This window comes from Schistocerca nitens, chromosome 7, assembly GCF_023898315.1.
Source record: "Schistocerca nitens isolate TAMUIC-IGC-003100 chromosome 7, iqSchNite1.1, whole genome shotgun sequence".
In the NCBI taxonomy this organism is placed as follows: Eukaryota; Metazoa; Arthropoda; class Insecta; order Orthoptera; family Acrididae; genus Schistocerca; species Schistocerca nitens.
Genome location: NC_064620.1, coordinates 176,858,943 through 176,886,132, shown reverse-complemented (window position 1 = coordinate 176,886,132; position 27,190 = coordinate 176,858,943). Strand labels below are relative to the sequence as shown.

The window sequence follows — 27,190 nt, the reverse complement described above, 5'->3', positions numbered from 1 at the left end:
GGACCATTCGCAACCGTCTCCATGAAGCTGGGCTACGGTCCCGCACACTGTTAGGCCGTCTTCCGCTCACGCCCCAACATCGTGCAGCCCGCCTCCAGTGGTGTCGTGACAGGCGTGAATGGAGGGACGAATGGAGACGTGTCGTCTTCAGCGATGAGAGTCGCTTCTGCCTTGGTGCCAATGATGGTCGTATGCGTGTTTGGCGCCGTGCAGGTGAGCGCCACAATCAGGACTGCATACGACCGAGGCACACAGGGCCAACACCCGGCATCATGGTGTGGGGAGCGATCTCCTACACTGGCCGTACACCACTGAATAGTGCACGGTACATCCAAACCGTCATCGAACCCATCGTTATACCATTCCTAGACCGGCAAGGGAACTTGCTGTTCCAACAGGACAATGCATGCCCGCATGTATCCCGTACCACCCAACGTGCTCTAGAAGGTGTAAGTCAACTACCCTGGCCAGCAAGATCTCCGGATCTGTCCCCCATTGAGCATGTTTGGGACTGGATGAAGCGTCGTCTCACGCGGTCTGCACGTCCAGCACGAACGCTGGTCCAACTGAGGCGCCAGGTGGAAATGGCATGGCAAGCCGTTCCACAGGACTACATCCAGCATCTCTACGATCGTCTCCATGGGAGAATAGCAGCCTGCATTGCTGCGAAAGGTGGATATACACTGTACTAGTGCCGACATTGTGCATGCTCTGTTGCCTGTGTCTATGCGCCTGTGGTTCTGTCAGTGTGATCATGTGATGTATCTGACCCCAGGAATGTGTCAATAAAGTTTCCCCTTCCTGGGACAATGAATTCACGGTGTTCTTCTTTCAATTTCCAGGAGTGTATTTTTGTTCAATGACAAGTCCATTAAAGCTGCATAGTTTTGGAGGAAGAGGCTTTAGATGTTATTGCCTGGACACAGAGAGTAAAGTAAGTACTAGTACAGTTTTGTCGGACTTTGTAGCGCTACTACTTCGACGTAATGTTCATTATTCACCTACCTATATGACTGCCAGATTTCAGGTTAATATTACTTAGTAATTAAATGATGTGCTATATATACTGAAAAATTATGTTTTGTTGCCCATTGCAGAACTAGTTAATAATTAAAATATTTAACAATGAAAATATTTAACAATGAAAACAAAAACTATGAATTTTCAATGACATTGTGAAAAATTTTTTAGTCCTATTGTGAAATATAACAAATAAATTTCAGCATATTGGATACTAAATAACTCTTTTCAATTTTTCAAGTTTGTATATTACAAGCAGTAAGTGTAAATAAATTCATGTACATAAATACAAAATCCATATTGTTCAGGTTTTTGATTTTAGCATTAAAGAACATGAGTAGCAGTAAATGGGTACAGGGTGCCCTCAGCCATGTCCAGCAATACTGCCATCTGTTTGTGTGAAGTGTCAATACCAATCACTCATCTCACAGACCATAATCTAGCCACTCCTCCTCCATACGTTGTTCCTGTCATTATTTCATGTAATATGTGTCGACCACCACTTCTCATAAGGCAAAGGTTTTCCTGTGAGCAGTGATCACTGACACACAAATAAATATTCTCACACCATGGAACCATCCTTCAGTCCAAATTTTTTTTTTCTGAACCCTCCAACTGTTCTCCACACATCCCTTAACAGCTAGCTCACTTAATTATTTTTCTGTTTTCTGCACATATTTCATGTGTCTGTATCACATTTTTTCTTTTAGCATAAGCCTTCCATTTTTATCTTAAGTACTCTCCTAAAATGCTTACCCATACTTATCACTCCAGGACATCATTAGCATTCCTATTTCTCTCCATGAAGCAATAAAGGTAGACTGCTGGGATAACGCAGCCACGGAAGTATAGGTGTATTCTGTACCACTTAGCTCTGAAGGGACACACTGTCAGAAAGCTTAGCAATGTTTTAAATGTTTTCATCGGTCTGCCTCAACTTTATTGGGAATTTCTAACCTTTCCTCCTTCCATTATTCAGATTCCAACCAGGGCTTTCCATTCCAGAATGGATTCTCACTCTGCAGTAGAGTGCCTGCTGATATAAAACTTCCTGGCAGATTGCAACTGTGTGCCAGATGAAGACTCAAACTTAGGACCTATGACTTTTGCAGGCAAGTGCTCTACCAAGTGAGCTATGCAAGTTATGATTCACGAACCATGCTCAAAACTTTATTTCTGACAATATTCATCTCCTACCTTCCAAACTTTGCATACATTCTCCTTTGAAACTTGCAGGACTATCACTCTTGGAAGAAAGGCTATTGCAGAGACATGGCTTAGCCACAATCTGAGGCATGGTTCCAGTTGGCAGAGCATTTGGCTGCAAAAGTCATAGATCCCAAGTTCGAGTCTTCGTCCAGTACATCATTTTAATCTGCCAAGAAGTTTCAGGGCTTTCCATTACTTACTCAAAACCTATGATGAGATTTGCTCTTCTTCTTAGGAACTTATCTACCTCCTCTATCAATTCTTCCCAATAAGGGTGCCCAGACTGACAAACAATATTGAATAATTTGTAAAACATGGGTTTTGTAAGCTACATCTTTCAATGTGAAACACACCTCCTTAGCATTCTACCGAACTATTTTAGTCTGTCATCTACCTATTCTACAAGAAACATTATACAGTCAAACAACAGTGAGCCTTTCTGTCTAGTTATGTGTAATGCTTGACATTTGTTTATACTGAGGTTAGTTGCTACGCCACGCATCTATTCTCTATAGAACTTCCTGCACATTGCTACAATTTTCTGGTATTGCGTGTTTCTTATATACACTGTCTGTGAACAGATTCAGAAGAGCTACCGACACTATCCAGCAGGTCATTAAAATATACTGAACAGTAACAACACAGTAACACTCACACGCAGCCACCTGAAATTTACTTATACACCTGAAAATATAGACTCCTCCTCGATGACACATGAATCCAGACACAAATCTGGACCAATATCCTTTATGCTCATATTTTATTCTGTAGGTGACAGTGCAGAACTATTCTGAATACCCTTTGAAGTTAAGGTACAAAACATTAATCTAGATGAAAAAAAATGATGATGATGTCAATAGACTAAAAAATGGATGAGCCAACAGTTCTGTAACACAGTCAACATTGCAGTTACAAAGCTTTGCAGTTACAAAGCTTACACTAAAGCCCAGATAATACACAAAATTTTAAACATCAGGGTCTATACCACACACCTTGTCAGCTAAAAAAAGAACTGAGAGAGCCAATCCAGCTGAGTTAACAACACTACCGTTAGCGGATTCCAAGCACATTCCTACAGAAAGGATTTTCTTTCTCCAAAAAGGTCATAATGTGTCAGCACATAATATGTTCCATAACATAACAGACTGACTTCAACAATGTATCCCTATATTTATATGCATCTGTCCTTCAGTGGACCATAGAATGACCATCCTCACCAAAATAAATTTAAGAAAAAAGACTTAAGCATCACAGTCATCTGTGTGTATGAAACAAGGAAAGAAGATTATGGTTAATGGCATTTCAATGACAAGTTCAGTGCACACATTGACTCTCTCAATAGGTGGGATTATATTAGGCATGGCCTTCACCTCAACAGGAAGGGGAAGGGTAAACTGGCTGGGAAAATAGCAGGAAAGTTAAAGGGGGGAGGCACTGTCATGAGTGATAAAATATCAGTGGTTATAGGGTTCAGAAAAGACCCTTTTTTAGGATAGCGAGGACAGAAAGAAACCAAATTTTAAGAGAGGTTAGGACTGAGACAAACATTCAGTTTGAGAAAGAAACCAAAAAACATAATTCAAGCTTATTACATCAGCATAAACAGCTATTGGTTAAGAATTTTCAACAGTCAGAGAGATATTTTAACTCTACCCAATTTTAACTCAGTCAATGTGAAATGTCAGCTATCTTTATTGCATCAAAATATTCGAGGACTCAGAAATAAAATTTGTGATGCTGAAGTCTTTTTCTTAAACTTATTTTGGTGAGGATGGTCATTCTATGGTCCACTGAAGGACTGATGCATAGATGAATTAGAGTCTTCAAACCCAGCTGACATAATCTGCCTCTCTGATCATCATGTAACCACTGGTATAGAACTTTTAAGTGTTACAGAGTTTAGGTTAGCATCTCACTTTTGTAGATCAGAAATGGAGAAAGGAGGAGTTGCCACATTAATCAGGAACTGTCATAAATTTAAGAACATAGACATTCATAAATTTTGCCTAGAAAAGCATATGGAAGCAAGTGCAGCGGAAGTAAAATTTCACAAAAAATCCTTCATAATTTAAGTGTATATCGAGCACCTGCAGGTAACTTTAATCTGTTCGTAAACGACCTTGAAGCTGTACTGGCCCATTTAACAACCAAAAACAAAGAAATAGTGGTTGCTGGTATTTTCAATATAGATTTCCTTAAAGACTCTCCCAATAAGAACCTATTTGAGTTAGTAACACTATCATTCAACTTAATTCCCACTGCAAAGTTCCCCACTAGGGCAGCCAATTGCTCACAAACAGCCATTGATAATATTTTTATAGAAAAGTCCAATGAACAAAATTACAAAACCAATAGTCAATGGCCTCTCAGACCATGACATGCAGTTCCTTCTGTTACATATTAATACTGAACAGGATATAAAATCTGTTAAATCTGAGCTCAATAAGTCAAAAAATGATAATTTTAGGACACTCTTCACTCTTCAGAGACATTCACTGGACTGATGTTTACAGTGCTCATGGCATGAATGAAAAATATAACACCTTTGCTAATAAAGTGCTTACCTTATTCAAACACTGTTTTCCCCCAAAACTTACCAAGGTTAGAGCAAAGTCTACAAAGAAGCCATGGATTACTCAAGGAATAGGAGTATCTTGTAAAACAAAAAGAAAACTGTATCTGTCAATCCGAAACAGTTCCGATGTTGATGCTATAGCACATTGCAAGAAATACTGCAAAATATTAAAGACTGTAACACAGACATCAAAGCAAATATATTACAAGGAAAAGATAAGTCATATCAAATAACAAAATAAAGACTATATGGGATATAGTGAAGGAGGAGACCAGTAGAACCAGACATGAAGAGGGACTAATAGCATTAAGAGTAAATGATACATTGGTGACAGACGTGTATAGTGTTGCAGAACTTTTTAACAAACATTTTATAACTGTTACTGACAAGATGGGGTTGTCAGGTTCTGTAGATGCTGCTATGGAATACCTCAGACCAGACATTTCAAGTAACTTCCATAATATGAATTTGACCCTCACTACCCCAGCAGAAATAATATCCATCATAAAATCTTTAAAATCAAAAACATCTAGTGGATACGATGAAATATCGACAAAGTTAATTAAAGAATGTGATTCTGAGTTAAGTAACATATTAAGCTATCTGCGTAACCCATCATTTATCAATGGAATATTTCCTGAATGGTTGAAATATGCTGAAGTTAAGCCACTGTTTAAGAAGGGAGATAAAGAAATAGCATCAAATTTCCGTCCAATTTCACTTTTGCCAGCATTCTCAAAAATTTTAGAAAAAGTAATGTACAATCGGCTTTATAGCCATCTTATCTTAAATAACATACTGTCAGAGTCACAGTTCAGATTTCTAAAGGGTTCTGATATTGAGAAGGCTATCTACACTTACAGTGAAAATGTGCTTAATCTATTAGACAACAAATTGCAGGCAACTGGTATATTTTGTGATCTGTCAAAGGCAATTGACTGTGTAAATCACAATATCCTTTTAAGTAATTTAGAATATTATGGTGTAACAGGAAATGCTGCAAAATGGTTCAAATCTTATATCTCTGGCAGGAAACAAAGGGTGTTATTAGGAAAGAGACATGTATCAAGCATCATCCAACTGGGAATTAATTACATGTGGGGTCCCACAAAGCTCCATTTTAGGGCCCTTACCTTTTCCTGTGTATATCAATGACCTTTCGTCAGTAACATTACCAGAAGCCAAGTTTGTTTTGTTTGCCGATGATACAAACATTGCAATAAATAGCAAATCAAGTGTAGTCTTAGAAAGTTCAGCTAATAAAATATTTGTGGACATTAATCACTGGTTCCTAGCCAATTCTTTGTCACTAAACTTTGAAAAAACACACTACATGCAGTTCAGAACTTTTAAGAGGTGTCCCACGAGTATATGCCTACCATATTATGACAAGCAGATAGAAGAAGTGGACAGTGTTAAATTCTTCGGATTACAGCTTGATAATAAATTCAACTGGGAGGAGCACACCACAGAACTGCTGAAGTGTCTTAACAAATCTCTATCTGCAATGCGAATTGTGTCAGATACAGGGGATGTAAAAATGAAAAAGCTGGCATACTATCTACATCTACATTTATACTCCGCAAGCCACCCAACAGTGTGTGGCGGAGGGCACTTTATGTGCCACTGTCATTACTTCCCTTTCCTGTTCCAGTCGCGTATGGTTCGCGGGAAGAATGACTGCCGGAAAGCCTCCGTGCACTCTTGAATCTCTCTAATTTTACGTTCGTGATCTCCACGGGAAGTACAAGTAGGAGGAAGCAATATATTCGATACCTCATCCAAAAATGCACCCTCTCAATACCTGGACAGCAAGCTACACCGCGATGCAGAGCGCCTCTCTTGCAGAGTGTGCCACTTGAGTCTGCTAAACATCTCCGTAACACTATCACGCTTACCAAATAACCCTGTGACGAAATGCACCACTCTTCTTTGGATCTTCTCTATCTCCTCCGTCAACCCCACCTGGTACGGATCCCACACTGATGAGCAAGAACTTTCCCAACGAATCTAAACCTGGTACCCGAGTAACCAACAATTAATTTTATATGATCATTCCACTTCAAATCGTTCCGCACACACACTCCCAGATATTTTACAGAAGTAACTGCTACCAGTGTTTGTTCTGCTATCATATAATCATACAATAAAGGATCCTTCTTTCTATGTATTCGCAATACAATTACATTTGTCTATGTTAAGGGTCAGTTGCCACTCCCTGCACCAAGTGCTGTCCGCTGCAGATCTTCCTGCATTTCGCTGCAATTTTCTAATGCTGCAACTTCTCTGTATACTACAACATCATCCGCGAAAAGCCACATGGAACTTCCGACACTATCTACTAGATCATTAATGTATATTGTGAAAAGCAATGGTCCCATAACACTCCCCTGTGGCACGCCAGAGGTTACCTTAACGTCTGTAGACGTCTCTCCATTGAGAACAACATGCCGTGTTCTGTTTGCTAAAAACTCTTCAATCCAGCCACACAGCTGGTCTGATATTCCGTAGGCTCTTACTTTGTTTATCAGTCAACAGTGCGTAACTGTATCGAACGCCTTCCGGAAGTCAAGGAAAATGGTATCTACCTGGGAGCCTGTATCTAATATTTTCTGGGTCTCATGAACAAATAATGCGAGTTGGGTCTCACACGATCGTTGTTTCCGGAATCCATGTTGATTCCTACAGAGTAGATTCTTGGTTTCCAGAAATGACATGATATGCGAGCAAAAAACATGTTCTAAAATTCTACAACAGATCTACGTCAGAGATATAGGTCTATAGTTTTGCGCATCTGCTTGACGACCCTTCTTGAAAACTGGAACTACCTGTGCTCTTTTCCAATCATTTGGAACCTTCCGTTACTCTATAGAGACTTGTGGTACACGGCTGTTAGAAGGGGGGCAAGTTCTTTCGCGTACTCTGTGTAGAATCGAATTGGTATCCCGTCAGGTCCAGTGGACTTTCCTCTGTGGAGTGATTTCAGTTGCTTTTCTATTCTTTGGACACTTATTTCGATGTCAGCCATTTTTTCGTTTGTGCGAGGATTTAGAGAAGGAACTGCAGTGCGGTCTTCCTCTGTGAAACAGCTTTGGAAAAAGGTGTTTAGTATTTCAGCTTTATGTGTGTCATCCTCTGTTTCAACGCCATCATCATCCCGGAGTGTCTGGATATGCTGTTTCGAGCCACTTACTGATTTAACGTAAGACCAGAACTTCCTAGGATTTTCTGTCAAGTCGGTAGATAGAATTTTACTTTCGAATTCACTGAACGCTTCACGCATAGCCCTCCTTACGCAAACTTTGACATCATTTAGCTTCTGTTTGGCTGCGTTTAAACTTGGAGTGAAGCTCTCTTTGCTTTCGTAGTAGTTTCCTAACTTTGTTGTTGAACTACGGTGGGTTTTTCCCGTCCTCACAGTTTTACTCGGCACGTACCTGTCTAAAACGCATTTTACGATTGCCTTAAACTTTTTCCATAAAGACTCAACATTACCAGTGTCGGAACAGAAATTTTGGTTTTGATCTGTTAACTAGTCTGAAATCTGACTTCTATTACTCTTGCTAAACAGATAAACCTTCCTCCCTTTTTTTATATTCCTATTTACTTCCATATTCAGGGATGCTGCAAAGGCCTTATGATCACTGATTCCCTGTTCTGCGCTTACAGAGTCGAAAAGTTCAGGTCTGTTTGTTATCAGTAGGTCCAATATGTTATCTCCACGAGTCGGTTCTCTGTTTATTGCTCGAGGTAATTTTTGGATAGTGCACTCCGTATAATGTCACTTGATGCTCTGTCCCTACCACCCGTCCTAAACATCTGAGTGTCCCAGTCTATATCTGGTAAATTGAAATATCCACCTAAGACTATAACATGCTGAGGAAATTTATGTGAAATGTATTCCAGATTTTCTCTCAGTTGTTCTGCCACTAATGCTGCTGAGTCAGGAGGTCGGTAAAAGGAGCCAATTATTAACCTAGCTCAGTTGTTGAGTGTAACCTCTACCCATAATAATTCACAGGAACTATCCACTTCTACTTCACTACAAGATAAACTACTACTAACAGCGACAAACACGCCACCTCCGGTTGCACGCAATCTATCCTTTCTAAACACCGTCTGTGCCTCTGTAAAAATTTCAGCAGAATTTATCTCTGGCTTCAGCCAGCTTTCTGTACCTATAATGATTTCAGTTTTGGTGCTTTCTGTCAGTGCTTGAAGTTCCGGTACTTTACCAATGCAGCTTCGACAGTTTACAATTACAATACTGATTGCTGCTTGGTCTTCACATGTCCTGACTTTGCCCCGCACCCTTTGAGGCTGTTGCCCTTTCTGTACTTGCCCGAGGCCACCTAACCTAAAAAACCGCCCAGTTCACACCACACAACCCCTGCTACCCATGTAGCCGCCTGCTGTGTGTAGTGGACTCCTGACCTACCCCAGCGGAACCCAAAACCCCACCACCCTATGGCGCAAGTCAAGGAATCTGCAGCCCACATGGTCGCAGAACCGTCTCAGCTTCTGATTCAGACCCTCCACTCGGCTCTGTACCAAAGGTCCGCAGTCAGTCCTGTCAACGACGCTGCAGATGGTGAGCTCTGCTTCCATCCCACTAGCGAGACTGGCAGTCTTCACCAAATCAGATAGCCACTGGAAGCCAGAGAGGATTTCCTCCGATCCATAGCGACACACATCATTGATGCTGACATGAGCGACCACCTGCAGATGGGTGCACCCTGTACCCTTCATGGCATCCGGGAGGACCCTTTCCACATCTGGAATGACTCCCCCCGGTATGCACACGGAGTGCACATTGGTTTCCTTCCCCTCTCTTGCTGCCATATCCCTAAGGGGCCCCATTATGCGCCTGACGTTGGAGCTCCCAACTACCAGTAAGCCCACCCTCTGCGACTGCCCGGATCTTGCAGACTGAGGGGCAACCTCTGGAACAGGAAAAGCAGCCATGTCCGGTTGAAGATCAGTGTCAGCCAGAGACAGAGCCTGAAACCGGTTCGTCAGACAAACTGGAGAGGCCTTCCCTTCAGCCCTCCGGAATGTCTTTCGCCCCCAGCCACACCTCGAGACGACCTCCCACTCTACCACGGGTGAGGGGTTGGCCTCAATGTGGGCAGTATCCCGGGCAGCCACAGCCGTAGTCTGATCGGGGGACACGTGGGACGAGCTGGCCGTCCCCCACAAACCCCTATCCAGATCCCCACAGTGATGCCCATTGGCAACAGCCTCAAGCTGTGTGACTGAAGCCAACACTGCCTGAAGCTGGGAGCGAAGGGATGCCAAGTCAGCCCGCATCCGAACACAGCAGTCGCAGTCCCTATCCATTCTAAAAACTGTTGTGCAAAGATCGTCTGAACTAATCTACAGCGAGCACAAACAATTTGACACAAAATTTAAACGGTTATTAAAATACAAGATTGCCTAATAACTGCAGTAATGCTGCTACTTGCGCACTGCTGACACACTGCTCGGCGGCAGGAGGAGACTACGCGATCTTACACTATTCAGGTACTAAAGCGCGATGCCACAACTCTCAAATACTATAATTCGCCCGAAATTTATGAATTAAGCAATGCAAGTACCCAAAAACATGCCAAGAAATTAAGAATTAAACTATGTAAAAAATAAGTGAGCTAAGAGTATACAACTTGCTGCTGGCAGCTGCTTATCCAACGGCGGCAGGGAGCACACTATGCTTACTTTCATTCCATAATGTCATATGGGATTATTTTTTGGGGCAATTCATCAACCCAAGCTAAGTTTTCTGGGCACAAAAACATGCAGTAAGAGTTATATGTGGTGTGAACTCAAGAACATCCTGCAGAAGCCTGTTTAGAGAACTAGGGATACTAACTACTGCTTCCCAATATATTTATTCCTTAATGAAATTTGTCATTAAAAATATATCACTTTTTCAAATCAACAGCTTAATTCATGGAATCAATACTAGAAATAAGAATAATCTTCACAAGGATTTAAAGTCACTTAGTCTTGTACAAAGAGGTGTGCATTATTCAGGAACACACATTTTCAATAACTTGCCAGCAGCCATAAGAAGCTTAACAACCAATGAAATTCAGTGTAAGACAATCTAACTTCTGCACCAGTTCAGTGCAGTAATGTGTTCATTGTAAATAAGTATTTAGTAGTTGTATTACACGTTAATTACCTTATAAATAAATGTTCTACATTCTAGAGGACCTCCTCACTACGGATAAATTGGAATTAAAGTAAATCTCATCTCATCTAATCTAAAAAATCTCAAACTGGGAAAGGGTAGGGAAGGAAATTGGCTGTGGCCTTTCAAAGTCAATACATGCAGTCATTGATGCCTTAAGGATACAGATTGTCTCCTTTACAAGTGTGTTTTAGTAGCTCAGTGGGTAAGTACCAGGCTATGAGTTCTATGTCTGGGGTTCAAACTACTTTCAGTCCTAGTATTTTTATTAAGAATATTAGGAAAAGGGTAGATTCTACTCACTATAGAGATGACCTGTTGAACTGCAGACAGGCACAACAAAAAGACTTACACATTATAGCTGATGGCCAAAGCCTTCGTTAGCAAGTAAAATACACACACATTCTCACAAGCTGGTATACCTCATACATAAATGACCGCTACCACTGGCAGCTCCGACTGAAATGTGACAATGTGTGTTTTCTTTGCTGAAGAAAGCTTTGGCCAAAAGCTATAAGGTACACAAGTCTTTTCATTGTGCCTGCATGCAACACAACAGGTTATCGTTGCTGTGAGTAGCAATCTATTCTTTTCCTAATATTGTTGACATTCCAACCTGGAGTTTCTAGTATCTTTGTTGTCATTTATGGCTTTTTCACCTCCGACAATGATTTGTAAATGTAAAAAAATATCATACGTAAAACAATGAAAAGGCAATAACTAGCCTACAGTGGAGTGATATTTGGAGCATAGAAACATGCAACAAAAAGCAGTGTTCACACTAGCTTTCAAGCTCTTTCTCTTTTCCTAGTAAAAGAACACAAACAAACACCCAAATATACATTCCCATGGCGAGACTAATTATTGATTACTGAAAGCTGTTACCTGGACTAATAGAAGTTAGGAGGGGTAGGGAAAGATGCACAAGGCAAGGAGGGGGTAGTGAGATAGAGTGAGGCAGCTCTTTTGGCAGATGACTCATTGGCTGCCCAAAAAGACAAAAGAAGTTCAGAGAGTAGAGCACGTAAGATATATAGAGTGATGGAGAGGGAGGAGGGAGGGAAAAGCTGAGAGGAAGGGGAGATAACACACACACACACACACACACACACACACAGAGAGAGAGAGAGAGAGAGAGAGAGAGAAAACCTGCATGCTGGGGGTAGAGGACGAGGAGGAAGTGTGTCGAAGGAAGGCAGTATACACGATCTGGACATGGAAAGAGTGGTGTTTGTGGAAGAGAGAAGGGGAAAGGTAAGGTAATGTAGTGGGAAATGAAGTTAGTGGAGACCTAGACCTGAGGGATTGCAAGAATATAGGATATACTGGAAAGAGAAGTTCCAACTGTTTAGTTTAATGTAACACGAAGTTTGTTATTTCTCATGTCCATAAAGAATGCTGTGCAATAATTGCAGCATAACCAGTCTGGCCAGAGGTAACTACTGTGTGGTGAAAGTATGTGTGCTTGTGTGAATGTGTGTGTGTTTTTTCTCTTTTCTGAAGAAGGCTTTGGCTGAAAGATTATAGGTAACAGTCTTTTCATCGAACCTGTCTGCAACTCAACATGTCATCTTTCTTGTGAGTAGCAATTTGACCTTTTCATAATATTGTTGGTATTCCAAAAAGGACTTTACACTGTTTGATATATAACATGGCTGTTTTCACACGTGGCCCCTCCTCCTACAGAATAGGTGACGCCTTTGACTGGACTGCGGAAGGAGGTGGTGAGTGGGTGTAAGGGGACAGGTCTCGCATCTGGGCTGACCGCAAGGAAATAAGCCACATGGTGCAGGATTGGGAGCAGCAGTATAATAGGGATGGACAATGATATCCTGTAGGTTGGGTGTGTTACAAAACACTACCTTGGGTGATGTGGGTGGGATATCCCTCATATCAGTGTACAATGAGAGATAGTTGAAACCATGGTGAAGGATGTGGTTGAGCTTTTCAAAGCCAGGGAGATACTGGATGATCAGAGAAGTGCTGGTCAATGTCTGGTTCGCAGGTTTACTGGTGTCTGAGGTAAAACTGGCACGGGAGATCTAGTCAAAGATGAGGTGGGTAAAATACTGTCTGTCAGTAAAGGCTCTAATAAGGTTAGCAATATGTTTTGACAACTCCTGCTTTCCAATGGAAATGCAGCATCCACATATGGTGAGGTTGTAAGGAAGATACTTTCTGACATGGAACAGGTGACAGCTGTCAATATGGAGGTACTTTTGGTGGTTGGTGAGCTTGATGTGAACAGAAGTATTTATGGCACTATCTCAGCTGTACAAATTGACTTCTAGAATGGGGTCTTGTTGAGCTGAGAATAACCAGGTGAAGTGTGTTGAGGGTAAGGACGAAAGAGCAAAGATTTTCTCGGCCATGATATTTTCGTAATCTGAATTTGAACCAGACAAGCAGTTTTAGTGGTGACTCGACAGGAAGGATTTCTCCAGATAGTTTGTTTATAAGCAGGCATAGGATGTGCCATGAGAGTTCCCATGGCAATATTAAGGATTTCTTTATAGATTTGGCCTTCAGAAAAGAAATAATTTTGAGTCAGGATGTGGTTGGCTAGGAGGGTTAGCAAAGACATGGTGGGTTTGGAATCACGAGGCTGTTTGGAAAGGCCTTGCAGCCGTGGCAAGGGAGATTGTGTACTAGGGCATCAATCCACAGTGACCAATAAGGAAATATCATGGTTCAGAGCTGCAGTTAAGCAGTAGGTCCCTTGTAACTGTGCCAGTAGGTCAGTTCAAAGGCATGACAAATACAAGGGGATACCTCCCACAGGACGACAATGTCTAGTAAAGCACTGTGGTATTCAAACCAAACTTCAAGTTGAGGACATTTTTACTTTTACTTCACATAAACTGGACAAAAAATTTATGGTCTGTTAGTCACCAAGAAATCAAAGCCCATGCCCTCATTCGCTGATTCTCTAACTGTTCTGAGAAGTTTTCAGAAAAATGAATGATAACAACATCAAAAGATAGTGCCAAGGAGCAACAAGTAGTCAGAATATAGTACAGTGTGTTTAAGTTGGCCAATCACTCCTTATAGTGCACCATGTGTCTAATTGTGATCCAGGACAATTCACCAGGTTTAGTCTGTCACTCAGTTTCTCAACCAGCCTCAAAGAGTCATTTCAAGCTTAAGCGTGCACACACTGTCACTTGATGGCAAGACAAGCTGTCAGTACAGGAAGCTGTACTACCTAAATGGTATACAGCACACTGACATTCAAACATTTAACTGATATTTTGCAAAACAATACTTTCAAGATCTACTTCATAGTGCTCGTCAGTGATCAAAACCACTGGCTGATAACCACTACCTATAAATTGTGAGTCATACGTACCCCAAGGAGGATTCAACATGTCACAATTTATGGTGGCAACTGGGAGGGCCTTGTCAACTCAGAAAATACACAAATGTCTGCACACAAATTTGGCCTCTAGCTATCCATTATTAGCAACAATTCTAAAAACATTTCTGCAGAAGGTAAGAATCAACCAAATAGATGACCTGCAGTACCTGCTAAGAGAATCCAATCGAGCATGTTTAGGACAAATTGAAACTTGTAGTATATTGTGGCAGGAAACCTTATCATTCAGTGGATGACCTTGGAAGAGCATCCATCAAAATATGTGAACAACTTACCATGGAAAGTCCGGCAATTTTGACCATACCTAGTCTTTCATTCTCCCTGCACCTGGAACCTAAGTCCACAAACATTCGCACATATGCATGTAGAGCAAAACTTTTTATGAACAGTTTATATTTCCATCAGAAATTAACATTTCACTCCTGCTCCCTTCTAGTTTCAGCTTACTTTCTGTTCCCTAATAGGCGGGCATCATTCCCGCTAATAAAAAAAGACTAATTTTAGGCTCTTACCTACAATGTACCTGCAGTTACCTAATGTCATTTAACCACCTTATTTTTCTACATTAAAAATATGAATGTTCTCCTTAAGAACAAGCCTCACATGACAGATGCTTAAACAATTTTTGTAAAAACCTGAGTAAACTGACATTTACATACAAAATTTGGTTGTCCTCTGTATGCTCAACTGAAATTGCATGAAATGACAAAGGGCATGAAATAAGAAAATTAATCTTAATTTATGTTATCAATTGGAGACACAGATCTGGGAAATATAATGGATGATTAGATTAGTTTTCCGTTCCATAGATCCGTACTGAGGAGATCCTCGTGGATGTGGAACATGTCAATTTCCTTTCTTTTTTTTTTGTTTATTAAAATATTCTTCAATGGAGTAGGAGGAGTTGGCCACTAGTAAGTCTTTCAGGCTCCTTTTTAACTGATCTTTATTTGTAACTAAATTTTTTTTATGTTTGCTGGCAAATTATTGAAGATGAGTGTTCCTGAGTAGTGGACCCCCTTTTGAACTAAAGTAAGTGCTTTTAAGTCCTTGCGCAGATCATTTTTGTTCCTGGTATTGTATGTATGAACTGAGGTGTTTGTTGGAAAAAGAGATATATTATTTAGGGCAAATTTCATTAAGGAGTAAATATACTGAGAGGCAGTAGTTAGTATACCCAGTTCTTTGAAGAGTTTTTTACAGGACGTCCGTGAATTTACCCCACAAATAATATGTATTACACGCTTTTGGACACTGAAAACTTTTGTCTGACTTGAAGAGTTACCCTAAAATATTATACCATATGACATTATGGAATGAAAGTAGGCAAAGTATGTAAGCTTTTTCATTTTTATGTCGCCTATGTCTGCTAACACTCGAATTGCAAATACAGATTTGTTAAGGCGTTTCTGCAGTTCTGTGGTGTGCTCCTCCCAACTGAATTTATTATCAAGTTGTAATCCCAGGAATTTAAGACTGTCAACCGCTTCTATCTGCTCTTCTTCATACTTTATGCATATGCTAGGTGCAAACCTCTTACAGGTTCTGAATTGCATATAGTGAGTCTTTTCGAAGTTCAATGTCAGTGAGTTGGCTTTAAACCATTTATTAATATCCATGAAAATATCATTATCAGATCTTTCTAGAACTACACTCGACATACTACTTATTGCAATACTTGTGTCATCTGCAAACAAAACGAACTCTGCTTCTGGCAGTGTAACTGATGAGAGATCATTAATGTACACAAGCAAAAGCAATGGCCCTAAGATGGATCCTTGTGGGACACCACATGTAATTTCTTCCCATTCTGATGATGACTGATGACTTAATTCACTAGTCCCTTGCACTGACACCCTTTGTTTCCTGTTAGCGAGGTATGACTTGAACCATTTTGCAGCACTGCCCGTGACACCACAGAATTCTAATTTATTTAAAAGGATGTGGTTTACACAATCAAATGCCTTTGACATACCACAGAAAATACCTGCTACTTATAATTTGTTATTTAATGAATTAAGTACATTTTCACTGTAAGTGTAAATAGCCTTCTCAATATCAGAACCCTTCAGAAATCCAAACTGTGTTCTTGGTAATATGTTATTTGTGGTCAGATGGTAAGCTGCCTGTACATTACTTTTTCTAAAATTTTTGAGAATGCTGGCAAAAGTGAAATCGGTCTGTAGTTTGATGGTATCTCTTTATCCCCTTTCTTGAATAGAGGCTTAACATCTGCATATTTTAGCCAGTCAGGAAATGTCCCAGTTATAATTGACTGGTTACACAAGTAACTTAGAATTGTACTAAACTCACAAGAACATGCCTTAATTAACTTTGTTGATATTTCATCGTAACCACTAGAATGCTTTGTTTTTAAAGATTTTATTATGGAAGTTATTTCTTTTGATGAAGTGAGTGACATATTCATGTACCTGAAGCTATTTGTAAACGCTATTTTCAGATATTCAAGGGCATTATTTACTGATCCTTACAATCCCATTCTATCAGTAACGGATATATAGTACTTGTTAAATAGATCTGCCACACTATGCCCATCGGTTACTAAAGTGTCATCTACCCTTAGTGCTATTTGCTCCTGTTCCTTTCTGGTTCTATCAGTCTCCTCTTTCACTATATCCCATATCGTTTTTATTTTGTTCCCTGACATTGCTCTCTTCTTCTCGTAGTGCATTTGTTTAGATGTCTGAATGACTTTTTTTAATATTTTACGCTAACCCTTGTATTTAGCTAAATCATCAGCATTGGAGCTATTCTTGGTCAACAGATACATTTTCCTTTTTGTCTTACAGGAAATCTTTATTCCTTGTGTAAGCCATGGTTTTATTATAGACTTCTGTTTAATTTGAGTGACTTTTAGAGGAAAACAGTTTTCAAACATGGTACTGACATTGTTCCTGAATGTGTTATATTTTTCATTCATGTCATGAGCACTATAAACATCTTTCCAGTTCATATCTTTGAGCAGTTTTCTAAAACACTCAATTTTTGGTTGATTGACTACTCTCCAGTACTCAGATTTAACAGTCTTGATAATCTGCTTAGAATTTACATCTAAAACAAGGAGCTGCATGTCATGATCTGATAGTCCATTTATTACAGGTTTTATGATATGATTTTGTTCCTGTGAGTTGTCTATAAAGATGTTATCAATGGCTGTCCTTGAGGATTTAGTGATACTAGTTGGAAAGTTTACAGTGTGAGTTAGATTGAAAGACAACATTACTAACTGCAGTGAATGTTTACTGGAAGATTGAATTAGAAAATCTGTATTAAAGTCACCAGCAATCAATGTTTCTTTGTTTCTTCCTGTTAAACAACCCAAAAGAACTTCTAGATGATTTATGAGTAGATTATAATTTCCTGCAGGTGCTCGGTAAATAGTTACTATTATATAGGATCTGTTAAGGAACTCTACTTCTGTTGCACATGCTTCTAGATGCTGTTCTAAACAGAATTTATTAATGTCAATGTTCTTGAATTTATGGCAGTTTTTAATAAATGTGGCAACTCCTCCTTCATCCGTATCTATTCTGCAGAAGTAGGATGCTAGCTTAAATCCTGAAATGTCTAACATATCTAAACCAGTGGTCACTTGATGTTCAGAGTGGCAGATTATGTCAATTTGGTTAGACGAATTCATTTCATCGATACAAATTAGTAGTTGATCAACTTTATTTCTGAGTCCCGGAATGTTCTGGTGTAATAAAGGTAACTGATACTGCATGCTAATGGGATTATAACTGCTTTGGCGAAGATGAACTGGCAGTTTCTGATTACTTTCTGTTAAACATTGTTTAAATGGAGGCTGTATGCTAAAATCTGTCTCCTGTTCATCTGTTTTCTCAAACTGAGAGTGTCTGCCAATCTCTCTTAAAACTCGTTTTCTTTCCCCCTTCCCTATCCAAAAAAGGCATCCCTCTGACACTTGTGACCACTGGTACTTTAAAATCTGACCTGTACAGAAAGTGGGTACAGGTTATGAAGTGGACTACCCCCCCCCTCCCCTACCCCCATGAACCATGGACCTTGCCGTTGGTGGGGAGGCTTGCGTGGCTCAGTGATACAGATAGCCGTACCATAGGTGCAACCACAATGGAGGGGTATCTGTTGAGAGGCCAGACAAACGTGTGGTTCCTGAAGAGGGGCAGCAGCCTTTTCAGTAGTTGCAGGGGCAACAGTCTGGATGATTGACTGATCTGGCCTTGTAACACTAACCAAAACGGCCTTGCTGTGCTGGTACTGCGAACGGCTGAAAGCAAGGGGAAACTACGGCCGTAATTTTTCCCGAGGGCATGCAGCTTTACTGTATGATTAAATGATGATGGCGTCCTCTTGGGTAAAATATTCCGGAGGTAAAATAGTCCCCCATTCGGATCTCCGGGCGGGGACTACTCAAGATGACGTCGTTATCAGGAGAAAAAAAACGCGTTCTACGGATCGGAGCGTGGAATGTCAGATCCCTTAATAGGGCAGGTAGGTTAGAAAATTTAAAAAGGGAAATGGATAGGTTAAAGTTAGATATAGTGGGAATTAGTGAAGTTTGGTGGCAGGAGGAACAAGACTTTTGGTCAGGTGAATACAGGGTTATAAATACAAAATCAAATAGGGGTAATGCAGGAGTAGGTTTAATAATGAATAAAAAAATAGGGGTGCGGGTAAGCTACTACCAACAGCATAGTGAACGCATTATTGTGGCCAAGATAGACACAAAGCCCATGCCTACTACAGTAGTACAAGTTTATATGCCAACTGGCTCTGCAGATGATGAAGAAATTGATGAAATGAATGATGAGATAAAAGAAATTATTCAGGTAGTGAAGGGAGACGAAAATTTAATAGTCATGGGTGCCTGGAATTCTAGAGTAGGAAAAGGGAGAGAAGGAAACATAGTGGGTGAATATGGACTGAGGATAAGAAATGAAAGAGGAAGCCGCCTGGTAGAATTTTGCACAGAGCATAGCTTAATCATAACTAACACTTGGTTCAAGAATCAGAAAAGAAGGCTGTATACCTGGAAGAATCCTGGAGATACTAGAAGGTATTAGATAGATTATATAATGGTAAGACAGAGATTTAGGAACCAGGTTTTAAATTGTAAGACATTTCCAGGGGCAGATGTGGACTCTGACCACAATCTATTGGTTATGAACTGTAGATTAAAACTGAAGAAACTGCAAAAAGGTGGGAATTTAAGGAGATGGGACCTGGATAAACTGACTAAACCAGAGGTTGTACAGAGTTTCAGGGAGAGCATAAGGGAACAATTGACAGGAATGGGGGAAAGAAATACAGTAGAAGAAGAATGGGTGGCTCTGAGGGATGAAGTAGTGAAGGCGGCAGAGGATCATGTAGGTAAAAAGACAAGGGCTAGTAGAAATCCTTGGGTAACAGAAGAGATATTGAATTTAATTGATGAAAGGAGAAAATATAAAAACACAGTAAATGAAGCAGGCAAAAATGAATACAGGAAAATTAAAGAGACCTTTGGAGAAAAGAGAGCTACTTGTATGAATATCAAGAGCTCAGATGGAAACCCAGTTCTAAGCAAAGAAGGGAAAGCAGAAAGGTGGGAGTATATAGAGGGTCTATACAAGGGTGATGTACTTGAGGACAATATTATGGAAATTGAAGAGGATGTAGATGAAGATGAAATGGAAGACACGATACTGCGTGAAGAGTCTGACAGAGCACTGAAAGACCTGAGTCGAAACAAGGCCCCGGGAGTAGACAACATTCCATTGGAACTACTGACGGCCTTGGGAGAGCCAGTCCTGACAAAAAACTACCATCTGATGAGCAAGATTTATGAGACAGGTGAAATACCCTCAGACTTCAAGAAGAATATAATAATTCCAATCCCAAAGAAAGCAGGTGTTGACAGATGTGAAAATTACCGAACTATCAGTTTAATAAGTCACTGATGCAAAATACTAACACGAATTCTTTACAGGCAAATGGAAAAACTGGTAAAAGCTGACCTCGGGGAATATCAGTTTGGATTCCGCAAGAAATGTTGGAACACGTGAGGCAATACTGACCCTACGACTTATCTTAGAAAATAGATTAAGGAAAGGCAAACCTACATTTCTAGCATTTGTAGACTTAGAGAAAGCTTTTGACAATGTTGACTGGAATACTCTCTTTCAAATTCTAAAGATGGCAGGGATAAAATACAGGGAGCGAAAGGCTATTTACAATTTTTACAGAAACCAGATGGCAGGTATAAGAGTCGAGGGGCGTGAAAGGGCAGCAGCGGTTGGGAAGGGAGTGAGACAGGGTTGTAGCCTGTCCCCGATGTTATTCAATCTGTATATTGAGCAAGTAGTAAAGGAAACAAAAGAAAATTTGGAGTAGGTATTAAAATTCACGGAGAAGAAATAAAAATGTTGAGGTTCGCCGATGACATTGTAATTCTGTCAGAGACAGCAAAGGACTTGGAAGAGCAGTTGAACGGAATGGAGAGTGTCTTGAAAGGAGGATATAAGATGAACATCAACAAAAGCAAAATGAGGATAATGGAATGTAGTCGAATTAAGTCGGGTGATGCTGGGGGAATTAGATTAGGAAATGAGACACTTAAAGTAGTAAAAGAGTTTTGCTATTTGGGGAGCAAAATAACTGATGATGGTCGAAGTAGAGAGGATATAAAATGTAGACTGGCAATGGCAAGGAAAGCATTTCTGAAGAAGAGAAATTTGTTAACATCGAGTATAGATTTAAGTGTCAGCAAGTCGTTTCTAAAAGTATTTGTATGGAGTGTAGCCATGTATGGAAGTGAAACATGGACGATAAATAGTTTGGACAAGAAGAGAACAGAAGCTTTTGAAATGTGGTGCTACAGAAGAGTGCTGAAGATTAGATGGGTAGATCATGTAACTAATGAGGAGGTATTGAATAGAATTGAGGAGAAGAGGAGTTTGTGGCACAACTTGACAAGAAGAAGGGACCAGTTGGTAGGACATGTTCTGAGGCATCAAGGGATCACAAATTTGGCATTGGAGGGCAGCATGGAGGGTAAAAATCGTAGAGGGAGACCAAGAGATGAATACACCAAGTAGATTCAGAAGGATGTAGGCTGCAGTAAGTACTGGGAGATGAAGAAGCTTGCACAGGATAGAGTAGCATGGAGAGCTGCATCAAACCAGTCTCAGGACTGAAGACAACAACAACAACAACAACAACAACCACCGCCCCCTCCCCCACTCCATTGTCCACAATTTCTGTATCATATATATCGAAATACTTACTGGAAACTTGCAACTTGCACATAATATGATATAGATTTTTTTAATTTGTGTGTGTTTAAAATGGCAAGTGTGTTAAATATGGTATGAAAAGAAAACTTGGCTACGCTAAATGTCAGTCTCTCGCCATAATCTTTATTTGGCATTCACATTCATAGGCTCTGCCAACTCAAACAAATTATGACCATCCACCCTAACCAAGACCATGGCAAACACTAAAGATCAGTCAAGATTTCGAGATGGTGTCCCAACACTACACTCCAGCCAAAAAGTGAATAATCTGTTTGTTTATTCCAGTTCTGACAAATGATGTAAAACTTCATTATAAACAAATAAAAAGAATACAATCACCTGTGGACAGCAATACACCTAGCCTACATCTTTAATATCAAAATAAATTCTAAGTACTTAGAGCAAAATGTGAGGCAACGAAGTAAGAAAGGCTATGATTAGTTAACAGCATGGCACCACTCCGATAAATTAATGAAATCATCATCATCACAAAGATTCGAACCTCAACTAACAACAAATCAGTGGAAACAGTAACACAAAAATATCAGCAAAATAAAAGCTGACCATCTTTTGGCTGCTTCATGGGAATAGGTGGTCTTAGGTGGGGATGTTCTTGTAATTAACACTTTCAAACCCCACTTATCATTACAATCTAATACCAAACTATGCTACAGTTTATCATCAGCACAACATCAATTAAGGGGGAAAAAAATGTGCTCACAGTGACCTCACTGGTCATATTGGTCATATCAGAACAACAATGCTCTTCCCCTATACGCTCACCATTTCCACTAAACCCCCAGAGATCTAGTAAAGGACATGATATAAGCCACCATCCACATCAAGCAAACAACATATTGTAAACGAAACACATGACTGAAATATACAAACAAAAACATTAATGATGCCACCTATGAAACATACATCGCACTGCCCGCATCTCGTGGTCGTGCGGTAGCGTTCTCGCTTCCCACGCTCGGGTTCCCGGGTTCGATTCCCGGCGGGGTCAGGGATTTTCTCTACCTCGTGATGGCAGGGTGTTGTGTGCTGTCCTTAGGTTAGTTAGGTTTAAGTAGTTCTAAGTTCTAGGGGACTTATGACCACAGCAGTTGAGTCCCATAGTGCTCAGAGCCATTTGAACCATACATCGCACTTGAAGAAATATACCATTGGCAGGTCAAGAGGAATCTTCAACTGAGTAGTCAGCTTTGGCCAATGACAATGATAGTTGCTGCTGTCACGTCACCTTTGGTGCACATATTCATATTCACTGTTTTTTTTGTTGTTATCTGGTGAAGCCAATGAATATGAAAACATAAAAATTGGTTGTAATAACATACTGATTTGTAGCTTTGCTAGAGGCCTAGGCTACACAGGACAGTGGTAGTTTGGTTTAAAGTTGGCAATGGCAACGGATGTGATATTAAAAACGAAAACTGGTTGTGGTGACAGACTGATTTATAGCTTAGTTTGTTTGAAAAAAAATTGCCAGTAAGATCACATTATAGTCGTCTTACTGTCTACAGTGTTTTCCACTTGTTGCCTATGTCATTGGACACAGCTGACAATTATACCAAACATTCCTGTAACTCCCCACAGCTTACTGTTCTTCACAAGACCTGGAAAATTATGACTCACCATTCAATTAAAGACAATGTCATTATGGAAATTACCCCAGTTAATGCCGGGCAAAGAAATTAACCATGTCCTTTTCAAAGGAATAATCCAAACATTTGCCTTAGGCCAGCTTTAAGAAACCATGGGAAACCTAAATCTGGATGGCCCGACAGAAATCTGAATCAACTAAAAGTGAGTCCAGTGTCTTACCACTGTGCAGCCTTGTGTGGTATGAGAAAACATGGAATGATTTAATAGGAAAAGTGATACAGCAAAATAATAAATGAAGCACTGATGAACAGAGACAACACTCAACACAATAATCCATTATTTTACTAATGTAGACGAGAGTAAAGAAGCAATTTTATTAATACTGTCACATTTGACAAAAAAAAAGGAGGTGAGAGAAAGAAGCAGCCAGTCTTCTGTTAAGGCACATGTATGTCGTCACACTTCGAATCGCTACCTGACGGGCAAAGCGGACATTCCATATCGGTAGATTGTCCCCCATTTTTCTGTTGGCACACACATGATGTCAAATACTACACCATCAACACGTCACGGAACGAAGCCACCAATATCCATTATTGGTGAGTCGTCACTTAAAATAATTTAAATACGATTAATCACTACCAAATCCGTACCTGATTTCTAAGGCATTGAGCTGTTTCTCCTTCTCCTGGAGTTTCTTGTTTAGATCTATTATCTGTTGCGCATTTTCCCCCTTTCGACGGTGTAGTTCTGTAAGTTCCTCTTGCTGCATGAGTAGCTTTTGTTCCAGGGCCTGCACTCTATCATTGGGTTTTCCATCAGACAAACTATTTCTCGGTAGTCTTTCGAGGGATTGTCGCCGTAAGGTCTCATTTTCAACGAATAATTCACGATTTTCAGTTCGTAATGCTGCCGCACTTTCAAAAAGACGATTATCTGAAACCGGGTAACACAAATTGCATCACAAAATATTTTTCGATGACAATTTACAAAATTTCTTAAATCTCTTATAAATCGCTGTGTGACTTGTGGCGTGATACGAAATCACGATGAGGTTGGAGCACATTATGGTAACACAGATGTTTCGTGAGTCACATTGAATAAATATCGTTGCAGCATTAAAAAACAACGCCACATCTATTAATATTGTATAGAATATGGTAATGTGCAGCAGGATATTCCCACAACACAGTTACATCAAGATTTATAGGTTATGAAATCGTAAACATTACCTACACTTCACCCATTACGAATAAAACCCTCCGTTTGTTTATTGAATGACTTTGCAGCCAAAGTAAATTACTTACGGAGGGCTATGAGGTCATTAAAGGGCTGACATTCTTGTCTGTTTCTGTTTTGCAGTTGTGACAGGATACTTTTTCTCCAATCTGAAGTTTCTCCGAACAGGTTAGGTGTTGCCATTTAATTTTGTTTTGTGTCTATTGGTCAGCTGAAAAAACAGTTTCTCGAAACATTGGGATGAACTGTCATAATGTTGAAATATGTTGTCAAATTTCCCTACTGCCATCAACTTTTAAAAAACATCTATCACCACAGCCTTCTTACTTAGCGCGCCGCACTGCACTACAATAGTCTTTGGCGCCAACCATAGAATATGTATAATAAGAAGTGAGCATGGTCTACTGCGCATGTTCTCAACTCAAACCGCGCCAGTCACGTAATTTTGGGGCAACGTTGCCTGTCTATAATTTGCGGTAATATCGCAACTTGAGTATTACATGTATTTGTCTTGCTTTATATACGTTTCTGCACGTCTGGGTTTTAGTAACAGCTATGGTGCAGTATTGTTGTTGTTAACGATGTAAAGAGAAGTATGTGAAAGGACGATAAGGTACTTTTCATAGCTATGTACAGAAAATGTATAACTGTAAATGACATATTGAAATAAGGCACTTTATACCAAGACACAGTGCTATGAAGTATTGTATTGTAAAGATAATGTCTGTGATTTTATGGCCGTGTGTTTACAAGACAAGTTCAAATGGCTCTGTGCACTATGGGACTGCCGGCCGCGGTGGTCTCGTGGTTCTAGGCGCGCAGTCCGGAACCGTGCGACTGCTACAGTCGCAGTTTCGAATCCTGCCTCGGGCATGGATGTGTGTGATGTCCTTAGGTTAGTTAGGTTTAAGTAGATCTAAGTTCTAGGGGACTAATGACCACAGCAGTTGAGTCCCATAGTGCTCAGAGCCATTTGAACCATTTTTGAACTATGGGACGTAACATCTGACGTCATCAGTCCCCACAAGACAAGTGTTAGATAAACTTGCAAGTGTGTTTCAGTAAACTGTCAGCCAGCGTTTACATACTACCTCTACGCTAATATGCGAATTTATATATGACAGTTTGATTAATTTCCGCCAGTTTCCGCAGGTTCACAAACCCTTGTGCGTATCTAAGTATTTCCACATGAGATAGTTTCCTATACAGTGTCATTGTAACGTAATTAATTAGAACAGATTCGACAATATGAATCAACGCAATACAATACTTTAAAAATATTGTTTTCTTTCATTTCTTATCCCCTAACCAAAAGTAAGTTAAATAAAGTGGAATCTGAGCTATGATACTGTTGCAAAAGAGCGCAATACCATTGCTCATCACATCTTTAAGCAAACTTCAGTTCCTGGTATCTAATTCTTAAGATGATTGTAAAATGCATGTACAAAGTTTCACATTACTTCTGAATGTGATTCGTCTGTAGCAGCGAAGTAATAGCACTCAAAATACACTAAGCGCTATATGGGCTAAATAGCACCATTCCAGGACCATGTGACTTGAGCTGTAGTAGATTTTTCGGACAGAATACTCCTTCTGCGCATCTGACTGTTCATGCTATAGATTTAAGTACTCTATGGCGACAACACATTACAACATCTCCATTTTGGAGATCTGACTGCCTGAGATTTCGCATATGAAGGTGTAAGTTCTTTGAAAACTATCTCATCACCAATTGTCTCAAGAAAAGCGGCGAGGACCTCAGTGTAGTAGCAGTTGAGACCATGTGGCAGCCCATTCATTGTAGATTCAGCACTGTTAATGGGTTGTAAATAATATTACAGGTTCATATTTGTTTCTGTTACATGTGTGCAAGTATCTTTGATATATTTGTTCTTTGTATTAGAGATCTGTGAAGTTTTAAAAAATATATAGTTGTTCTGTTGTTGATCTTATGTTAAGTTCTGGCACTTTAATAAATCTTTGCATAATCATTTAGAGGTTGGATATATATTTTTTATCCTAACATGGTAGCACAGGAGCGTGGTTCCGATTAGCATTGATTTGATATATAATTGAGACGTGTTTAATAGTGTCAGAATCGACTAATTCAAGCAGACGGCCTGCGACGCTATCAACCTTTTTGCAGACAGTTTACGAAGTTATTCGACGTTTTTGTACGCGTAAACAGAAAATAAGGGCAAAACATCATGACTGAAGAAAAACAACAGGTTGAAAAATTAAATGGCGAAGAAAATTGGGCTACCTGGCGTATTCTCATGAAGGCTGTCTTGGAATGTGACGCTCTTTACGATGATGGTTGGTAGCCCTGCACAAGGCCGCATGTATGGAGACAGAGCTCTCATGAAAGTTAAGTAATTTAGGTTGTAATTAATTGTAGTTGAACACTTTTAACTAATTAAATACGTTCTGTAGGGTACTCTCCAAGCTCACCATTAAAAGTTTTTCTTTTATTTGCGTATTGTTCCAGTAATCGCTAAAAGTTCGTTTTGTTTACATTTCGCGGCTTTCGCGAAAAGTTCGTTTGTTTACTTACTGCTGCTTAGGCCTAATTTTTCGAGTGTGCATATTTAGCGTTATACCGCGATTGGAAGTGCATTTGCTGGGGTTTAACTGATCAGATACGTTCATTAGGGTGCCTTTCAAGCTCACCATTAAAGATTTTTTCTTTTATT

The 27,190-nt window shown here is 39.9% G+C and overlaps 1 protein-coding gene across 1 annotated transcript in view; it reads right to left on the bottom strand.

Annotated features, from left to right (window-relative positions):
• LOC126194766 (autophagy-related protein 16-like) overlaps window positions 1-24,843 on the bottom strand; it is a 110,695-nt gene extending 85,852 nt beyond the window's left edge. Inside the window, exons 1-2 of the mRNA XM_049933052.1 lie at window positions 24,566-24,843; window positions 23,912-24,194 (exon numbers count right to left, since the gene is read on the bottom strand). Coding sequence (XP_049789009.1) covers window positions 23,912-24,194; window positions 24,566-24,680 — 398 coding nt within the window. The 5' untranslated portion in view covers window positions 24,681-24,843. The remainder of the gene's footprint in view (window positions 1-23,911; window positions 24,195-24,565) is intronic.
• Between the last annotated feature and the right edge of the window lie 2,347 nt (window positions 24,844-27,190).